Source organism: Zootoca vivipara, chromosome 13 (genome assembly GCF_963506605.1).
Source record: "Zootoca vivipara chromosome 13, rZooViv1.1, whole genome shotgun sequence".
Lineage (NCBI taxonomy): Eukaryota > Metazoa > Chordata > Lepidosauria > Squamata > Lacertidae > Zootoca > Zootoca vivipara.
In genome coordinates, this window is record NC_083288.1 from 53,375,296 (window position 1) to 53,395,166 (window position 19,871).

Sequence of the window (19,871 nt, forward strand, 5' to 3'; positions counted from 1 at the left end):
CCTGGCATAGTCCCTCATAGTTTGCCACTCCTCTCTTGTCGGAACTTTGCCTTCTTTCCATCTCTAGGCATCTGGACGCCTGTTGTTCCATACATAAGATCTCTTTTCTCTTCCTTTTTGATGGAGGCACCTGCAATTCCTAACAGAAAAGCTTCTGGTTTCTTAACAAAGGTTATTTCTTAGCATTTGCTCCTTCATTTCATTATATATCATCTCCCAGGAAGCTTTTGTTTCCTTACAGTTCCACCACATATGATGAAAGGCACCTTCTTCTTCTTTACATTTCCAGCAGATATTTGGAACTTGTCCTATACATTTCCGTCAACTTACTGGGAGTCAAATACCGCTGGCACATCATTTTCATATACGGTGGTACCTCTGGTTGCGGACGGGATCCGTTCCGGAGGTCAGGCTGGATCCTGAGTTTTTCGCAACTGGGTAGAGCGCTTCTGCGCATGCAGCAAAACCTGGAAAGATACTTCCGGGTTTGCCGCTTACGCAACCCGAAGTCTACATAACTACTCCTGTAGTTTTCTTTCAATTCACAACATGCCATGAATTACAAATCCCTTTTCCCAATCTACCATCTCTCATTCCTCTCCTTTTGGTCCCTGCTCCACAGGTGTGGGCCAGGCGGTTCCTGCGCAGCACCCGGCTGGGGTACGTCAAAGTCTTGGCTGCGGAGATGCCCCCAGACGCTGGCAGCGGGCAGGTGCTGCGGCTGCAAGGGGGACCCCCTGCCTGCCCTCCGGGCTCCATCCTCGTGGAGACCTCCACCAGCTCAGACCTCCTGGCTCTGTGAGCTCGGCCAAGGAGCCCTCTGTGGGTGCCAGGGAGTGCATTGGGTGACCGCCTAGGGGTGGGCGCACCCTTTCCCCGGAGGCCCCCTCTCCCGAAGAACGTGGAGCTGTCGGCACACAGGCAAGGACCACCGTCCTTCTGCTCAAAACGAAGGAGCCGTACTGCTTGTTGTCATTTATTTCTGCAGAAGTTTTTTGAAATATTTCATTTTATAACATGTACATAAAACGGAGAGAACGGTTGCAGCAGCCGTGGGAAACGAAATGGTAAAAGGGGCACATGGGACGCGTCTGGTTGCGCACGGGTGGAAATGGAAGGAAATTCTTGCCGTGGATTTCTGTCCTGACGAGGTCCAAGGAAAGGCAGTTGATTGTCAAGTCCAGTTACCGGGACTTGTCCACCACCTTCCGAGGGAGACTGTTCCCCTCTTGGATGCCGCAAACGGAAAAGGGAAACTATAAACATTGACAAAACCTCTCTTTGCTGGGCACCAGGAATGTAGCCATGAAGCTTTGAGCTTCTGGAACTTCTATTTGCTGCTTTCAAATGCTGGTGGAGAATTGTGGCGCACTTCAAATTTTATATTCTGCTTTAATAAAGTCTTCTAAACCCAGCAGGATCTGTAAAAACCCAGCTACACCTACAGTGTACAGAGTAGAAAATTAACAGAGTTTGAACCTAGGGAGGATGTTGGCTTTGTGGCTGGGAGGCTGGAGAGCGGCTGGCTGGGGGCAGGGTAACCCCCCCCCCGGAAAGAGCAGGTTTTTGGGGTGCTCATGGACCCCTCTCTGTCACGCTCAAGAACCCTCCATGGCTAGGAGCACATTTTCCCAGCTACAGCTGCTGTTATAAGAATTTTCCATCAATCAATCAATATACTTTATTCGACCGATAGTCAGAAACAAAAAAACATTTCTCAACACAAAGATAAACATATAAAACTGAAGGCATCAGAGGGATACATAAAAATATAAAAATATAAGACAGAAGGCATCAGAGGGATACATAAAAATATAAAAATATAAAACTGAAGGCATCAGAGGGATACATAAATGGGGTATGACCGCGCTACTAAACCTCCTACAGGTAACCCACATCAAGACATTCGATTATACGTTTCCGACACTTGAGCGCCAGGAAGAGGAATTTAGCCACTGAGAAGGTTATTTTCCCAGTGGGCTTGTTTAGCAAATATGCTGCCTGCCGTTCTCTTGGTCGGGAACTAAACTGAGATAAATACGGGTCTATAAGATATTGCCTTAAATCATTATAAAAGGGACAACTCAGTAGAATGTGTTCTGTGGATTCTACCTCACCCAAGGCACAATGGCACATTCTCTGACCGTATGGGACTCCTCCAAATCTTCCCCTCAAAACCGCTGAATCAAGGACATTCAGTCTAGCCACAGTAATTAGTATTCCACGTAGTGGATATCCGCCAGGTAACGGGCTGGTGCAGACCGATACACCTGCTCCCCTAAAAACATCCCAGATTTCACGCGGGCTATGTCCTCCTGTCTGGCGATATCCCCCAATCTCTGAGCGATCACCACTTTAGCACGGCTGTACGTCATGGACTCAATATAAAGGGAGGACAGACCGCACTTTTGCACTTCCTCTACCACTTCCCTTTCCCATGGAGATTTAAAATTATCCCAAGAATCAGGGGGGCCAAACCCATTGGTCTGAAACATAGTTTGAGCCATAGCCATAATTTCGCTTTCAGGGCCACATACCTAAAGGCTTGGCAACCGGTCTCCAATCTCATGATCGCACCCGCAACAGAAGGGGGGATCCTGACAATGGCCCCTTATAAGAATTTTAAGGTCCCAAATATAAAATAAATGTTCATAAATGTACTGTACAACACATAATAATAATAATAATAATAATAATAATAATAATAATAATAATAATAATAATGTCTGCTCACAAATCATCCTGCTCACAAATCATCCTGGCTAATTCTGCACACTCTACCATCTGTTTGCCATTCCTCGATAGTCGGCAGATCTTGATGTTTCATCCTTGAAACTCTGACCGGCATTGTCACATACAGAAAGTTTTTCGTCTTCTTTTGGTATCTCCTCCCCAAGCATTCCTAAAAGAAATGCCTCCAGCCTTTTAGGGAAGGTATATCTAGACATTATTTTAAGTTCATTGTATATACTGTCCCCAAATGCCTTTGTTTTATTACACAGCCACCACATGTGGCTATTATTTTATTACACAGCCACCACATGTGGCTATTATTTATTACACAGCCACCACATGTTTTGAATTATGGTGCTGGAGGAGACTCTTGAGAGTCCCATGGACTGCTAGAAGATCAAACCTATCCATTCTTAAGGAAATCAGCCCTGAGTGCTCCCTGGAAGGACAGATCGTGAAGCTGAGGCTCCAATACTTTGGCCACCTCATGAGAAGAGAAGAATCCTTGGAAAAGACCCTGATGTTGGGAAAGATGGAGGGCACAAGGAGAAGGGGACGACAGAGGGCGAGATGGTTGGACAGTGTTCTCGAAGCTACGAACATGAGTTTGACCAAACTACGGGAGGCAGTGCAAGACAGGAGTGCCTGGCGTGCTATGGTCCATGGGGTCACGAAGAGTCGGACACGACTAAACGACTAAACAACAACAACACCACATGTGGTAAAAATCGCCATCCTTATCTAAGCTTTCCCAGCATTTTTTACTTCCAGTCCTGTACATTTTTGCCAACTTGGTTGGAGTGAGATACCATTGATACATCATCTTCATGAGAAGCGGACATGGAGCAATGGATTCATATACAAGAAAGAAGATTCCACTTCCTGACAGTAAGAGCTGTTCGGCAGTGGAATTTGCTACCAAGGAGTGTGGTGGAGTCTCCTTCTTTGGAGGTCTTTAAGCAGAGGCTTGATAGGCATATGTCAAGAATGCTTTGATGGTGTTTCCTGCTTGGCAGGGGGTTGGACTGGATGGCCCTTGTGGTCTCTTCCAACTCTATGATTCTATGATGTTTTCCTTTAATACAGTACATGCCGTAAATTTTATGCCCTTATTCCAGAGTTTAGATCATGCCACCAACACTTTGAATTGTGCTTGGAAACATACCCTGATCCAATGTAGGCCTTTCAGGACCAGTGTTATATGGTCTCGGCAGCCGCTCCCAGTCCCCAGTCTAGCTGCCACATTCTGGATCAGTTGTAGCTGATCAAAGGTAGCCCCACGTAGAGCGCATGGCAGTAGTCCAAGCGGGAGACAACCAGAGCATGCACCACTCTGGCCAGACAGTCCACAGGCAGGAGCGGAGAGGGGTCCTACTCCTGGATTTCCCTTGGGGGCATCTGGTCAGCCACAGTGGGAACCAGACGCTGGGCTGGGTGGACCAATGGTCGGATCCTGCAGGGTTTCGCTTATGTTCTTCGCTGCTCTGCCAGTGGTGGGGGCCAGTGGTGGGGGCCAGTGGCGGCCTCCCTTCTCTTGTCCTCTTGCTTCTCGCCGCAGCCAGTTCGGAGGGGGCTGTTTGGCAGGGACAAAACAGAACAGACCTCTCTTGGCCCGGGACTTTGCCCCGCCCTCTTCCGGTGCGTCTCGTTTTGCCGGAGGAGAGAAGAGGCCAAAGTCCAAGCGGCTGGTCACTCTTTCCCTTCTTGGAGAGCTAGGTTTGCACGGGGGGGGGGTGCTGACCCACTCAGGCCTCCCCTGCCCTCCCATGGGTGGTCCCCACTGTTATATCTGCTCCCCAGACCCCCACCTGCCCACTGCCAGCAATAAACCGCAGAAGCCGAAAAACCTTTAGTCAAAAGTTGTTCTTTTGCCAATGATCTTCGCCCCTGCGTGATTTATTGGGAACCAGATGCATCTCCTCCGAAGAAGCTTCTGCAGCTCTGCTCTCCATCCAGACATGGGGCGCCTTGGCATTGAAGACCCAGAAATAAGAGACCGAGGGGAATGTGTGGGTCCTAAGCTGGGAGTCACCGGAAAGGAGTTGCTGGGAGAGGCAGAAGGTTGTGTTGAGCAGGCGAGGGAAGAACAGGAGCAGAGAGAAAGTGCTCCATGGAAAGACGAGGTTGGGCTGAGCTGGTGTGGGAATGATCGGCAGAGAAAAATGTACAGCCAGCAAAATAATAATAATAATAATAATAATAATAATAATAATCATCATCATCATCATTTTATTTATACCCCGCCCTTCCAGTCAAGACCGGGCTCAGGGCGGCTAACAAAAAATATATCAACACAAGTATAAAAGAAACAATTCAGTTAAAATACAGATTAATACAATGTTAAAATTCAATTTTAAAATTAAAAATCTACAAGTAAGATAAAACCATTATGAGATGAAACCTTAGGGGAGGGTAACCCCGGGGTCAGACTGCGTCAGTCCAAAGGCCAAACGGAACAGCTCTGTCTTGCAGGCCCTACAAAAAGGTGACAAATCCTGCAGGGCCCTAGTCTCCTGAGACAGAGCGTTCCACCAGGTCGGGGCTAGTACTGAGAAGGCCCTGGTCCTGGTCGAGGCCAGCCTAACCGCCTTGTGACTCGGGATCTCCAGTATGTTATTATTTATGGACCTTAATGTCCTCTGTGGGTCATACCGGGAGAGGCTGTCCCATAGGTACGAGGGTCCTAAAAGGGGATGCAATGCAACTCCTGAAACGGTGAACAACGCAAGCTATGATCTCGTATGAGGAAAGGGAATTAAGATTCCTCCTTCCCCATCCTCTGTGGATTAAAATGTCCAAAGATTAGGAAAAGAAGAAAGAAGAGGAAGCAGGATTGGATGAACATTAAAAGAGATAATAATTGTGGATTGTGACTTGTGGCTGAGATTTGATGGAACAGTTTTAATAAGACTTTATAGAAACTGGACCTAGAAACTGGAGAAATACTATAGTGATTTGGATTTTGAGATGATCATTATAAGAGTCACATTTCACTGTCTGAGTGGTTAAGATTTGAAGGCTGGGCTTGTTGTTTAATCGTTTAGTCGTGTCCGACTCTTTGTGACCCCATGGACCAGAGCACGCCAGGCACTCCTGTCTTCCACTGCCTCCCGCAGTTTGGTCAGACTCATGTTTGTAGCTTTGAGAACACTGTCCAACCATCTCGTCCTCTGTCGTCCCCTTCTCCTAGCGCCCTCCATCTTTCCCAACATCAGGGTCTTTTCCAGGGAGTCTTCTCTTCTCATGAGGTGGCCAAAGTATTGGAGCCTCAGCTTCAGGATCTGTCCTTCCAGGGAGCACTCAGGGCTGATTTCCTTAAGAATGGATACCGGTAGGTTTGATCTTCTTGCAGTCCATGGGACTCTCAAGAGTCTCTTCCAGCACCATAATTCAAAAGCATCAATTCTTCGGCGATCAGCCTTCTTTATGGTCCAGCTCTCACTTCCATACATCACTACTGGGAAAACCATAGCTTTAACTATACGGACCTTTGTCGGCAAGGTGATGTCTCTGCTTTTTAAGATGCTGTCTAGGTTTGTCATTGCTTTTCTCCCAAGAAGCAGGCGTCTTTTAATTTCGTGACTGCTGTCACCATCTGCAGTGATCAAGGAGCCCAAGAAAGTAAAATCTGGGCTAGGGAGGGAAATGTGGGGAAAGTGTCGTCTTGCTGAAGGGGAGGAAAAAGGCTGGATACGAAATACAGATGGGATTATTCTGGAGTGCAAATTATGAATAATTGTTGCAACAGATGATTTTCAGAGAGGGAGCTGGGAGTTTCCTTTTCACATTTTTTTGGGTATCTTTTATATTAAGATTCTTTATTTTGAATTAAGGACACAGATAGGAAGAGGAGAGTTGGAGGTGCGAGGGACCTGCAAGGAATGCAGGGAAGGAAGGATCTCTCAGGGTGGGCGATGGGGAGAAGAGGGGGGCACCCAGGATTGAGCTGGGGCGCCTGTCTTCCCTATGTGTTGATGAATCATATGATACAAATGTGATAAAGGATATTTTTAGTTATTCTTCCCCCCTTCTCTTTTCTATACAATTGTGTTTTTTGCTATATTACTTTTGGTTTTTTGTTTTTCCTCTGTATGAATTCTTTGATGGGAAGTGAGATGGGAGCTTTTCCTGAAGCTCTTTCCACATTCGAAGCACTGATAGGGTTTCTCCCCTGTATGAATTCTTTGATGGGAAGTGAGATTTTCCTTCTGACGGAAGCATTTTCCACAGTCTGAGCACTGATAGGGTTTTCCCCCTGTATGAATTCTTTGATGGGAAGTGAGATTGGAGCTATTAGTGAAGTTCTTTCCACATTGAAAGCACTGATAGGGTTTTTCCCCTGTATGAATTCTTTGATGGGAAGTGAGATTTCCCTTCTGACGAAAGCATTTTCCACAGTCTGAGCACTGATAGGGTTTTCCCCCTGTATGAATTCTTTGATGGGAAGTGAGATGGGAGCTATTAGTGAAGCTCTTTCCACATTCAAAGCACTGATAGGGTTTTTCCCCTGTATGAATTCTTAGATGGGAAGTGAGAGAGGAGCTATCAGTAAAGCTCTTTCCACATTCGAAGCACTGATAGGGTTTTTCCCCTGTATGAATTCTTTGATGGGAAGTGAGAGAGGAGCTATCAGTAAAGCTCTTTCCACATTCGAAGCACTGATAGGGTTTCTGCCCTGTATGAATTCTTTGATGGGAAGTGAGATTTTCCTTCTGACGGAAGCATTTTCCACAGTCTGAGCACTGATAGGTTTTCTCCCCTGTATGAATTCTTTGATGGGAAGTGAAATGGGCGTTTTGACTGAAGCTCTTTCCACATTCCAAGCACTGATATGGTTTTTCCCCTGTATGAATTCTTTGATGGGAAGTGAGACCACCACTCTGACGAAAGCTCTTTCCACATTCCAAGCACGGATATGGCTTCTCCCCTGTATGAATTCTTTGATGGGTAGTGAGAGCGTTCTTATAACCGAAGCTTTTTCCACATTCGAAGCACTGAAAGGGTTTCTGCCGTGTATGAATTCTCTGATGGGAAGTGAGATCACCACTCAGACAAAAGCTCTTTCCACATTCAAAGCACTGATAGGGTTTCTCCCCTGTATGAGTTTTTTTATGAGAACTGAGTCTGGAGCTCTGACTGAAGCTCTTTCCACATTCGAAGCACTGATAGGGTTTCTCCCCTGTATGAATTCTTTGATGGAAAGTGAGAGTGGAGCTGTGATGGAAGCTCTTTCCACAGTCTAAGCAGTGATAGGGTTTCTCCCCTGTATGAATTCTTTGATGCGAAGTGAGACTATATTTCCGACTGAAACTTTTTCCACATTCCAAGCACCGATAGGGTTTCTCCCCTGTATGAATTCTTTGATGCGAAGTGAGACTATATTTCCGACTGAAGCTCTTCCCACATTCCAAGCACTGATACAATTTCTCCCTACTCTGTGCTCTTTTGTGTGAAGTGAGGCTATCCCTCTGAACGAAGCTCTTTCTTTGATGGGAGGTGGACCGGGAGCTCTGACGGATGTTCTCTCCACACTCTGAATATTTATATGACTTCTCCGCTATGTGGATTCTGTTCTTCCCTTCCCCCTTGTTCTTCCTTTCCAATTCATCACCATCTGCAATGAAGAGAGTAGCTAATTAGAGCCTCAGGAAGAAAGAGAGCCAGTTTATGGAACAAAATTCATGAATGCTTGTGATAGAGCAGGCATCTCCAACAGGTAGATCACCGGATGTCTGTTGCGGATCATTGGACATCTGTTGTAGATCACGGTAGATCTCAGATCTCCCCCCCAAAAAAAGCTTTGGCTCCCCTGAAAAAGAAACTCAACAACCTCTGCTCCCCTAAAAAAGCTCAACAACCTTGACCTGAACCCCCCCAAAATGTGCATAGATCATTGCCAGTTTTTAATTCTGTGAGTAGATCGCAGTCTCTTGGGAGTTGGCCACCCCTGTGATAGAGGAAGAACTCAATACAGTTAGATGTGGGGCCTTCCTGTAGTTTTCACTGCCTTTATTGGCTGGCATGAACTGACACATTGCTTGGCTTTTATCTGGAATGGATTTTGTTTGGCTCAATTCTGGAATCCAGTCCATCTCCCAGGTTAGTCATCTCTTTGGTCAACCAAACGCAGGCAGAAGCAAAAGAAAAAACAACAAACCTGACAGAAGTTACTTCAACTTCCCTTAAAACTCTGAGACCGACATTTAAAAAGGCCAGGGCTGTTCAGACAAGCCTGGTCATTGCTAAAAAAGGACATTCACAGAGAAGACTCTTGATTTCCCTCCATTCAGGGATCACGGTGGGGATGTGAGATTCCCAGATGCAGTGGAGGTTCATCACATAGAGCAGAGGTAGGCAACCTAAGGACCGGGGGCTGGATACGACCCGCGGGGGTCATTTAACCAGCCCCCGAGCTGCCCCCAAACCCTGCCGCCCACTCGGCAAGTCCCCGCACAGCATGGCTAGGGGACTCACTTCAGCGGTGTTGGCGGGGCTTCCTATCGGCTGCAGACGCCTCCTCCGTGCCAGAATGCGTGCGAGAGAGAGAGAGAGAGCGCAGAGAGATCTCCGGGGGAGTGAAGTGGCCCAGGCTGCTCAAGCCTTGTCAACCCCTGACATAGAGGTATGTATGGAATTTTAAAAATGATCTTATGATCTAACCGGGAGTTTTACTGAGAGGGTCCATGATCCCACGATTCTCCTCCTTGACTTCCTTACGCAGAGCTCTCTGGTCAGGATCCAGCAACGTCCCTGCCTCCTCTGTGAAACAAACAGCAACATCTTCACCTGCACACTCCTCATCAGCAGTTACCTCAATCTGGTTGGGCTAAATTTAAATTTATACGAAAATCACCTTCTTCACTGTGAACCCCCTTCCCATGTTCATGAGGAGACCAACTCTGTATTGTTTCGTTAGCAACAGAAGAGGAAAAGTGAATATAACTCACGCTTAATCTAAGCACAACGGCCACAAGAGCTCCTGTCTAGGCATTCGGCTTTGCGATGTTGAATGTTCTCTGTTCTCTCCCGTTATTATTATTATTATTATTATTAATTTCTTCACCACCCTATACCCAGAGGTCTCAAGGTGGTTCACAAAGAAGATCACAGCATATAAAATCAAAGAAAAAATCAAAGAAGAAAAATGGCTTAGGGAGCTGGGCATGTTTAGCCTGGAGAAGGGAAGGTTAAGGGGTGATATGATAGCCATGGTCAAATATATCAAAGGATGTCATATAGAGGAGGGAGAAAGATTGTTTTCTGCTGCTCCAGAGAAGCGGACACGGAGCAATGGATTCAAACTGCAAGAAAGAAGATTCCACCTAAACATTAGGAAGAACTTCCTGACAGTAAGAGCTGTTCGGCAGTGGAATTTGTTACCGTACCAAGGAGTGTGGTGGAGTCTCCTTCTTTGGAGGCCCCAGGGAGGGAATGCTCAGAGGCTGCGGGGAGGGATGCAGGAGGCAACCTGACCAGGTCCACCGTCCACCTTCCCCCTTCCATCCTCGCTAGCTTTGCAGAATCCGTCTCTTTCATCCTTGCTGGGGAGTCGAGGAGCCAAAACAAGCTGCAGGGTCCTGGGAGAGAGGAAGAAGCAAAGGGAGCCTCAGAGGCCCTGCAGGGATTCTCCTGCCCTAGATATTCTCCTGCCCCTGGAGAAGCACAAATGGGGCAGCCCCTTCCCCACAGAAGCCCCATTTCTAAACCTCTCCAGTGATTCCAATTTCCTCTGCTTGCTCCTCACCCCACTTCATAAGCCTGGCATGGTATTGTCAGTTTGCATTTCTTAGTGGGAAAAGAATTGATCTGATGTGTGGAGATTCTTTCCTCTTCCTATTCCTGAGTTTCACTTTCTCGTTCTTTCTCTGTGATTTTGTGTACATGGTATGCTTTCTGTTAAGGTTTTAGACCAGGCACCCCCAAACTTCGGCCCTCCAGGTGTTTTGGACTACAATTCCCATCTTCCCCGACCACTGGTCCTCTTAGCTAGGGATCATGGGAGCTGTAGGCCAAAACATCTGGAGGGCTGCAATTTGGGTATGCCTGTTTTAGACGGACCTCCTCCTCCTCCTCCTTCCCACCCCAGTTTGTGAATAGAAATCAAACTTATTCTGCCCCTTCTGGTGAAATAGCCCTCCCTGCACCTCTGGGACCCCCAGCACAGCCTAAGAGAGGAGACTCACTCACCGGAGTCCAGGAGAGAGAAGGAAGCAGGAGGGGATGTGGGTGGGAGGGAGGGAGGGAGGGGCTTCCGCTCCGGAACACTTTCAACCCCCTCCACTTCCTGTCCTCTCTAGGAATCCAGCTCTGTTCCTTTTAACCCTTGCAAAGCCGAGCGCATGGAGCCCGCCCCTCCCTCTCCCTGCCTTCACTTTCCCCCCTTCTGAGCCTGCGCGCCAGGGGCTGCCCCCTCCCCTCCCGTCCCCACCTCCTCCATCTGTGCCAAGGACTCTGCCCCAAGGAGCCCACATCTGATCCGGACTAACCGCAAGGGAGACTAGGGTGGCCATGGGGGGGGGCTCTCCTCTCCCCCTCCCCCAACATAGTACCTCCAGGCTCCTGGATCCCAAGGAAAGGCTGGGATGGAGAAGAGGCAAAAGTCTGCGTAGTGGCAGGAGGTGCCTTGGGCTCAGAAATGGCTCCAACAAGACACCCCCTCAACAACAAAAAAAAAAAAACTCCAGCTCAGCGAGCGGGGGGGGGCTTCCCAGGCAGGAGATCCATCCCTCCCTCCCGAAAATAATCTCTGAGGACGTGTCCCATGCAAGAAATGAAACGAACACGGGGTCCGGGGGGGGGGCAGATGTGGAAGGCCCCTGTGTTGTTGTTTAGTCGTTTAGTCGTGTCCGACTCTTTGTGACCCCATGGACCAGAGCATGCCAGGCACTCCTGTCTTCCACTGCCTCCCGCAGTTTGGTCAAACTCATGTTCGTAGCTTCGAGAACACTGTCCAACCATCTTGTCCTCTATCGTCCCCTTCTCCTAGTGCCCTCAATCTTTCCCAACATCAGGGTCTTTTCCAAGGAGCCCTTTGGAGACGGAACGAGGGATCAGCCCGCCTTGAGGTCTTTCCACATCCTAGAGTCCTGCTAACCCCTGAAATGGAGCCTTGCAGAATCGGACTCTGAGGGGCACCACAATCACAGAGAGACCAATGGAGACACACACACACACCCCAAAAACCCTAAGCGTACCAGAATTCGCCATCGTCCCGGACGGTGACCCCCATTTGCTTCCGGTTTCTCTGGCTCACCTTCTGCCATTTTGGGGACCTGCGAAGGGGGGGGGGAGGTTTGAAGTGAGACAGGTCAACACCCTCTGCTCCTTGAGCAGGACAGTTTCTAACAGCCCCCCCAGAGCCCACCCAGTCTCCTTTCACCTCCAGGGGGACCCCACCACATGGCATTGCAGGGGGTTGGGCTGGATGACCTTTGGGGACTCCTTCCAACTCTGCCTTCTAGGCTTCACGGGAGACTTCTACGCAGAGATCAGGCAACCGTCTCTTAGGGATTCTTCAACTGCGATTCTTGTATTGTGGGGGGTTGAAATAAATGACCGCTGGGGTCCCCTTCAGGGATCACGGTGGGGATGTGAGATTCCCAGATGCAGTGGAGGTTCATCACATAGAGCCGGGGGCTCCTGCAGCCCCCCCCAGCCCACCAAGACCAGACTCTGACAACTGATTGATTGATTGATTGACTGATAGTACCGTATTTCTGCTTTTCGTTCCAATGATTCCCAGAGCAGCTCACAAGCAACAGAGAACCACCACACAATGTCAGTAATTGCAACCTATAAAATGCGATTCCTGCATTGCGGGGTGGGAGGTGGGGGTGGACTAGATGACCACTGGGGGGTCACTTCCAATTGTGCAGTTCAATTACGTAAATTTATTGCCCTCCATCCATAGATCTCAGGGAGGTTGACAGCATAAAAAAGCAAGATAAAAACACGAAATTCCATATTGACCTGAATATAAGCAGTACCTTTAAAATTCAAGGGGGGGGGGAGACGATCCCCGAATATAAGCTGCTCCCTTAAAATTCCACAGGCACTCACCCCCGTTCCATTTTCCTGTATTTCTGTTTCAGCAGCGATATCGTAAAAGCCAGTTTTTTTAAGTTCGCGAATTTAAGCCACACTTTAACTTTTCACGGTCGGAATTTCTGTGTTTGTGTGTGTGTGTGTGTGTGTGTGTGTGTGTATTAACAGCATGCGAGGTAGGGTAGGCTGAGAGTCAGCGACCGTCCACCAAGATCACCCCAGGAGCTGCTGAGGGGGTGTGGAATTTGAACCCTGGTCTCCCCCATGTCCTAGCCCAGTGCTCTAACCACTGCACCATCCAAGTGGGAGCCAGCCAGGTTTGGCTCTGGGGCACCTTAGACTAGGCCTGCCAATCCTCTGCAGGGAACCGGCCCCTCTCCCTGGGTGTGGAAAGGGTCAAGGAGCCCAGAGGCCCACCCCCCAAAAGCTTGCCAGGACAGCAGGAGCCCCCCACCCACCACAGGGCTTGGCCTGGAACAAGGGCCTGGGGTCTGTGGTGTGCATGCCTAGGGTGCATTAGGTAGACTTGAGTGCCACCTGTGCATGTGCAGAGTGCATTTGCCCCGCCGCTGAAGGAACTCTCACTCGGTGGTGGCGCCCGCCCTGTGGAACCGTCCTCCCACCAGATGCCAAAAGGAAAAAAACACCTACCAGACTTTTAGAAGACATCTGAAGGCAGCCCTGTTTAGGGAAGCTTTTAATGTTTATTAGATTATTGTATTTTAATATCCTTCTGAAAGCCACCCAGAGTGGCTGGGGAAACCCAGCCAGATGGGCGGTGTATAAATAATAAATTATTATCATCATCATCATCATCATATCATATTATATATATGTATTATCATATCATATTATATATATGCAGTCAAAATAATTGGCTGACGTTTTTTCTCTTCTCCCCCAGTTCTTCTTTGATGTGTCTGGACTTCGAGACTCAGTCCTGATCTCCTTGCAGCAGGAAGACACCCGTCAGCTCCGGGGGTCTGGCTCTGGGGGGCACAACCTCCCCATTGGCTTCGAGCTCTTCAGCGTGAGTCCAAGCACCTTGTTCTGGGGGGCAGGAGGCAAGGGCGTACCCACCATGCGGCAAGTTAGGGCAGCTGCCCTACTCTAGAAGCAGGGCTGGTGGGCAGAGGCGGAGCACAGCCCGGCGGAGCGCGAGTTCGCCATTCCTGCCGCACCGCGCCGCACCCTCCCTCCAGCTCCCCGGCGCGCCCTCAGGCAAGGCCAAGCGCGGCGGGGAACCAGGGAGCGCGGCGCGGTGGGCGGGAACGCCGAACTCGCGCTCCGCTGGGCTGGGCTCCGCCTCCGCCCACCAGCCCTGCTGCTAGGGAGGGGCACAGCCCGGCGGAGCGCGAGTTTGCCGTTCCCGCCCACTTTGTGGCCCCTCCCCTTCCGTGCCTTGGCCCCTCCCCTTGCCCCCCCCTAGTTTTGATCCTGGGTACGCCCATGGCAGGAGGTTCTTGGGGGGCGGGAGCAGGGCGGTTCATGGAAAACTTTTTTTTAAAAAAAATGCCTGCGCCAAAGGTCTTACCTTACTACACTAGGGATTATATAGCTGTATCTGAAATTTCATGCATATCAGTTAATATCTTGACCCTGCTCCGCTGAATTGAATTTTCAGTCTTCACGAAATAGGAAAATGGCCAAGTAAACAGCTATTTTCATGGAGGAGGGTCAAGATATTAACTGATATGCATGAAATTTCAGATATAGCCATATAATTCCTAGTGTAGTAAGATAAGACCTTTGGAGAAGGCATTTTCAAAACTAGGTTTTTAATGACCCGCCCTAGGGGGGGGAGGCCTTGCCTGACCTGGCAGGGGAGGGGCTGAGGAGGGGGCCGTTGGCGCTGAAATTTGAATTGCAGGACTCATCCAGCCCAATGGAGGCCTTTGAGCAGAGGCCGGCTGTCCACCCCCCCCCTTGAGTGGCGATTCCCACCTTACAGGGGGTTGGGCTAGATGACCGCTGGGGACCCCTCCCCATTCCATATCATTCCCTTCCTCGCAGGTGGAGCAGAACCGGACTTGGCGCCTGCATCGCATCCCGCCCCGAATGGCTGGCTCCACCTACATCAACTCCCGCAGTGTCCTGCTCCGGGTGGAGGTGCCCGGGGGTCGCTACGCCCTCCTGCCCACGACCTTTGACCCCGGCCAGAGCAGCGCCTTCCTCCTGCGGATCTACAGCGAGCGCCCAGCCAGGCTGCGGTGAGCAGGTCCCCTCAACCCGTACCCACCCACCCGCCTCCCTCCCTCCCTCCTTCCCTCTGAGCATCTGCAGAGTGCATTCGCCTCGCCTGACGGGCCCCTTCGGAGCAGCTGGGTCGGTCCCACCTGCCCCTTTCAGCTTTGCAACTTTGCGATTTAATGAGGGTGACAAGTGTTCCTCTGGGCATGGGCAGAGTGCCTTCCCCTCTCTACAGATGGAGCCGGTTGTGTGATACCAGAAAGACAGAGGGTGGTGGGGGTTCTCTCCTCGGCTGTGTATTCATTTTGAAAGCACCCCCCACCCCACAAAAATGATTCCTGGGAGCTCACGTGCAGTTCACAGGGTAGTTTAGCGGGTGGGTGGGCTTTAGATGAAGGAGCCCTAAGCAGGGATTGCAGGGGGTTGGACTGGATGATCCCTGGGAGCCCCGTACAGATCTATGTTCCTGAAAGGCTATTAGAATAAAAATACACTTCTTTCCCTCCCTCTCTGCCCCCCCAGGGCCATCAACCGCAATGACCCCCCACCTCCACGCTGCAGCTGCTGCTCCGGATCCCACCAGCTCATCACCTCCGTCTGGGTTCATCGGGCCGTGGGGCTGGCGCTCCCCAACTCCAGCAAAGGTGAGCTTGCGATGACTCCTGCGTTGCAGGGGGTTGGGCTAGATGACCCCTGGGGATCCCTCCCAGCTCCACAATTCCGTGATTCCGCAGAAAGACCCTCCCCTCTCCCTGATGCCACCCCTTTTGGGAGCCTTGAGCTGCCCACAGCACAAATAATTGTAGAACGGTGGAGCTGGAGGGGGACCCTGAGGGTCATCTAGCCCAACCCCCCGTGATGCAGGAACGGCAGATAAAATGACAATGGTTCTGTGGATCTCACTGCCACAAGGTGGGTGTTGAGGGCATGCCCTAGACGGCTTGCAAAAAGGGCATGGGGCGAATTCAAGGGGGAGGCGGCAGGAGAGGCCGGTCAGCAGCTCTGAGCTGTGGCGCAGAGCCTCCACATTCAGGGATAGTCTACCTGTGCCCGGGGGGGGTGCTGGTGAGGGAGGGGCCCTTGGGAGAGGGGTCCCACAAGAGGCCTGGGGGCAAATGACTGGGGTGTCTCCCCCTCCCTCTCTCTCCAGCCCCAGATGTCTACGTGAAGCTCTGCGCCGAAGGGCAGGCGGTGCGATCCTGCCTCCACAAGGCCACCTCCAGCCCCGACTTCAACTTCAAGGCCGTCTTCTGCCGCCGGCGCCCGCGGAAGCCCATCCGCATCGAGGTGGGTGGGGATGGGGGGGCAAGAGCATTGGCATGATCTCCCACCCCCACCGACCGCTCTCCCTCCCCCTTCTCAGGGCTCCGGGGGGCAAAAGGAAGGCTGTCCCGGGGAGGGTACAGACTGGATGGCAGGGGGTTGGGCTAGATGACCGCTGGGGACCCCTTCCAGCCCAACAGTTCTATGCTTTTAAAGCTCCGATACCTGCCTCTTGGGGCTCCCTTCCAACTCCACGATTCTATGAACTGGGAGGAAGCTCTGGGCCAGGAGGGGGGTTTGGGGTCTGCAAGAGGACTGAGTCCATGATGGATGGCGCCATCGGCGGTCCTGAGGTGGAACCGCAGAACTGTCGAGATGGAAGGGACCCCCAAGGGTCATCTAGCCCAACCCCCGCAATGCAGGAATGTGGAATCAGGGACACCATCCGCCGCACCCCTCCTGTGGGGCCGTCCTCTTCTCGGGTCCTGCCGGCTTCTCCCCCTGCCCCGAACACCAACTGGGGCGGGCGTTGAATGAATGAATCCTCTCATTTTTGTTTTTCATTTGGTTCCACGAATACAAAGTTATAAACAAAGAATTGAAAAACATATCCATAAAAAGTGATTCATCCGAAACTCACGACTTCATCCCCGCGCCCTCCATGGAGTCTCATTTTAAACATTTATTACTGCATATAATTATTTATTATTTAATTTCCATACTGCCCTATACCCGAATGTCTCAGGGCAGTTCACATAATATATCAAATTAGTATCATGAAGCCCGTTAAATTAACGGGTGCTAGAACAGTGACAGGATCGGGCTGCGCTCACAGGCAAAACCGTGTGGGTTTTTTTTGGGGGGGGGACTCATTCATTCATTCAAATATCTGGGTCCTTTTTTGTAGGGGGGGCAGGCGACGCACCTGCCGGATTGCACTTTAGGGCGCAGCTGGAGGAAATGGGAAAGCGCTCCAACAACAGGTGCCGGGGGAGATCGAGTTGCTTGCATCGGCTCGCTCCTTCCCGGAGGGAGCCCAGAAACAGAGGCTGCCACCCGTTGCAGTGCTTCTCCTCAGACAACCTGGGGGGGGGGGAGAGAATCACCTCAGCCCCTCGCCCGCCTCCCTCGGCCAGCCTGAGGCGGACTCGAACTGTAGGCCCCGCCCCCCTGCGAGTGAACCCAGGCAGCATTTCTCCTCGGGCGGGGGGAGGTTTCGAAGGGGAGAGAGATAGGAACGGAGAGAGCGGGAGGGAAAACACTTGTGGCGGCCTCGCTAGCCAGGAACGTGGCTGGCCCACCACCAACACCGGCCCGCCAACCGCCCTCGTTAGTTTTTAATTGCTGCTGGGAAGCGTAGTTTGAAAGGCGGCTGGGGGACGCCGCTGCCACTGAGGCCGAGTGGTTCTTTCTGCCTCCATCTTGTGACCGAATTTGTGGCCGTCTCCCACTCCTCCTCCCCCCGCGCGTTGCTCCACTTGGGCGCCGGTGCTCCGAAAGAGGGAGCTGAGGAGGCGGCTGCACAATTGTCGCCTGTGGCCGGAGTGAAGAGGCTGGAACGGAGCCCAAGCCTGGAGCTGGTAAGGGGAGGGAGCCGAATGCCTCGTGTCTCTGCGTCCAATCCCTGTGTCCGTGGGGCACATGCGCAGTAGCACGGACACAGGGACTGGACGCAGAGACACTTGCACTTCATTATATAGGATACGCAAAATCAAAACAAAAAACGACAACGCAATAAAAAACAACCACTCAAAAGAGCCAGCATTTTAAAAAGGGTATAGGATGTCAAATCAAACCACGTTTTTGCCTGGTGGCTAAAGGTGTATAATGAAGGCGCTAGGCGAACTTCCCTGGGGAGAGTATGCCACAGACGGGGAGCCACTGCAGAAAAGGCCCTGTTCTCGTGTTCTTTCATACTTCAATTTTTATATCAAACCACATTGTCCGCGGTGATTCTTACACTACAAGTGAGATCGAAATCCTGCTCGTGTTTCCATCTGCTTACAGTGGTTTCCTAAATAACTTATAAATTTTTCCCATTCATTTGTAAAGTTTTTGTCCTCTTGGTTTCTCAGTTTTCCAGTCAGTTTTGCCATTGGCATAGTCCCTCATAGCTTGCCACTCCTCTCTTGTCGGGACTTTGCCTTCTTTCCATCTCTGGGCATCTGGGCAGCTGTTGTTCCATACATAACATATCTTTTCTCTTCCTTTTTGATGGAGGCACCTGTAGTTCCTAACAGAAAAGCTTCTGGTTTCTTAACAAAGGTTATTTCTTAGCATTTGCTCTTTCATATCATCTCCCAGGAAGCTTTCGTTACCTTACAGTTCCACCACATATGATGAAAGGCACCTTCTTTTTCTTTACATTTCCAGCAGATATTTGGAACTTGTCCTATACATTTCCGTCAACTTGCTAGGAGTCAAATACCGCTGGCACATCATTTTCATATACGGTGGTACCTCTGGTTGTGGACGGGATCCGTTCCGGAGGTCTGGCTGGATCCCGAGGTTTTCGCAACTGGGTAGAGCGCTTCTGCACATGCAGCAAAACCTGGAAAAATAATTCCGGGTTTGCCGCTTACGCAACCCGAAGTCTACATAACTACTCCTGTAGTTTTCTTTCAATTCACAACATGCCATAAATTACAAATCCCTTTTCCCAATCTACCATCTCACATTCCTCTCCTTTTGGTCCCTGCTCCACAGGTGTGGGCCAGGCGGTTCCTGCGCAGCACCCGGCTGGGGTACGTCAAAGTCTTGGCTGCGGAGACGCCCCCAGACGCTGGCAGCGGGCAGGTGCTGCGGCTGCAAGGGGGACCCCCTGCCTGCCCTCCGGGCTCCATCCTCGTGGAGACCTCCACCAGCTCAGACCTCCTGGCTCTGTGAGCTCGGCCAAGGAGCCCTCTGTGGGCGCCAGGGAGTGCATTGGGTGACCGCCTAGGGGTGGGCGCACCCTTTCCCCGGAGGCCCCCTCTCCCGAAGAATGTGGAGCTGTCGGCACACAGGCAAGGACCACCGTCCTTCTGCTCAAGACGAAGAAGCCGTACTGCTTGTTGTCATTTATTTCCGCAGAAGTTTCATTTTATAACGTGTACGTAAAACGGAGAGAACGGTTGCAGCAGCCGTGGGAAACGAAATGGTGAAAGAGGCACATGGGACGCGTCTGGTTGCGCACGGGTGGAAATGGAAGGAAATTCTTGCCGTGGATTTCTGTCCTGACGAGGTCCAAGGAAAGGCAGTTGATTGTCAAGTCCAGTTACCGGGACTTGTCCACCACCTTCCGAGGGAGACTGTTCCCCTCTTGGATGCCGCAAACGGAAAAGGGAAACTATAAACATTGACAAAACCTCTCTTTGCTGGGCACCAGGAATGTAGCCATGAAGCTTTGAGCTTCTGGAACTTCTATTTGCTGCTTTCAAATGCTGGTGGAGAATTGTGGCGCACTTCAAATTTTATATTCTGCTTTAATAAAGTCTTCTAAACCCAGCAGGATCTGTAAAAACCCAGCTACACCTACAGTGTACAGAGTAGAAAATTAACAGAGTTTGAACCTAGGGAGGATGTTGGCTTTGTGGCTGGGAGGCTGGAGAGCGGCTGGCTGGGGGCAGGGTAACCCCCCCCCCCCGGAAAGAGCAGGTTTT

The 19,871-nt window shown here is 50.7% G+C and overlaps 3 protein-coding genes across 8 annotated transcripts in view; 2 read left to right on the forward strand and 1 right to left on the reverse strand.

Annotated features, from left to right (window-relative positions):
• LOC118094937 (calpain-5) overlaps window positions 1-2,662 on the forward strand; it is a 28,849-nt gene extending 26,187 nt beyond the window's left edge. For both annotated transcript variants that reach the window (XM_060281961.1, XM_060281962.1), the window contains exon 13: window positions 623-2,662. In XM_060281961.1, coding sequence (XP_060137944.1) covers window positions 623-802 — 180 coding nt within the window. In that variant the 3' untranslated portion in view covers window positions 803-2,662. The remainder of the gene's footprint in view (window positions 1-622) is intronic.
• A 2,292-nt stretch (window positions 2,663-4,954) lies between these two features.
• LOC132593069 (zinc finger protein OZF-like) overlaps window positions 4,955-19,871 on the reverse strand; it is a 47,897-nt gene continuing 32,980 nt past the window's right edge. The window contains exons 1-3 of one of the 5 annotated variants that reach the window (XM_060281964.1): window positions 11,928-12,095; window positions 10,119-10,310; window positions 4,955-8,347 (exon numbers count right to left, since the gene is read on the reverse strand). In XM_060281964.1, coding sequence (XP_060137947.1) covers window positions 6,771-8,347; window positions 10,119-10,310; window positions 11,928-11,940 — 1,782 coding nt within the window. In that variant the 5' untranslated portion in view covers window positions 11,941-12,095 and the 3' untranslated portion in view covers window positions 4,955-6,770. Of the gene's footprint in view, window positions 8,348-9,393; window positions 10,794-10,920; window positions 10,962-11,927; window positions 12,096-19,871 lie in introns of those variants that run through there. The other 4 variants (XM_060281966.1, XM_060281972.1, XM_060281963.1 and 1 more) reach the window with 4 other exon arrangements.
• LOC132593071 (calpain-5-like) lies at window positions 14,555-19,841 on the forward strand. The gene is made up of 4 exons (XM_060281975.1): window positions 14,555-14,987; window positions 15,490-15,611; window positions 16,118-16,254; window positions 18,937-19,841. The coding sequence occupies exons 1-4, from the start codon at window positions 14,836-14,838 to the stop codon at window positions 19,114-19,116; spliced, it is 591 nt and encodes a 196-aa protein (XP_060137958.1). The 5' UTR covers window positions 14,555-14,835; the 3' UTR covers window positions 19,117-19,841.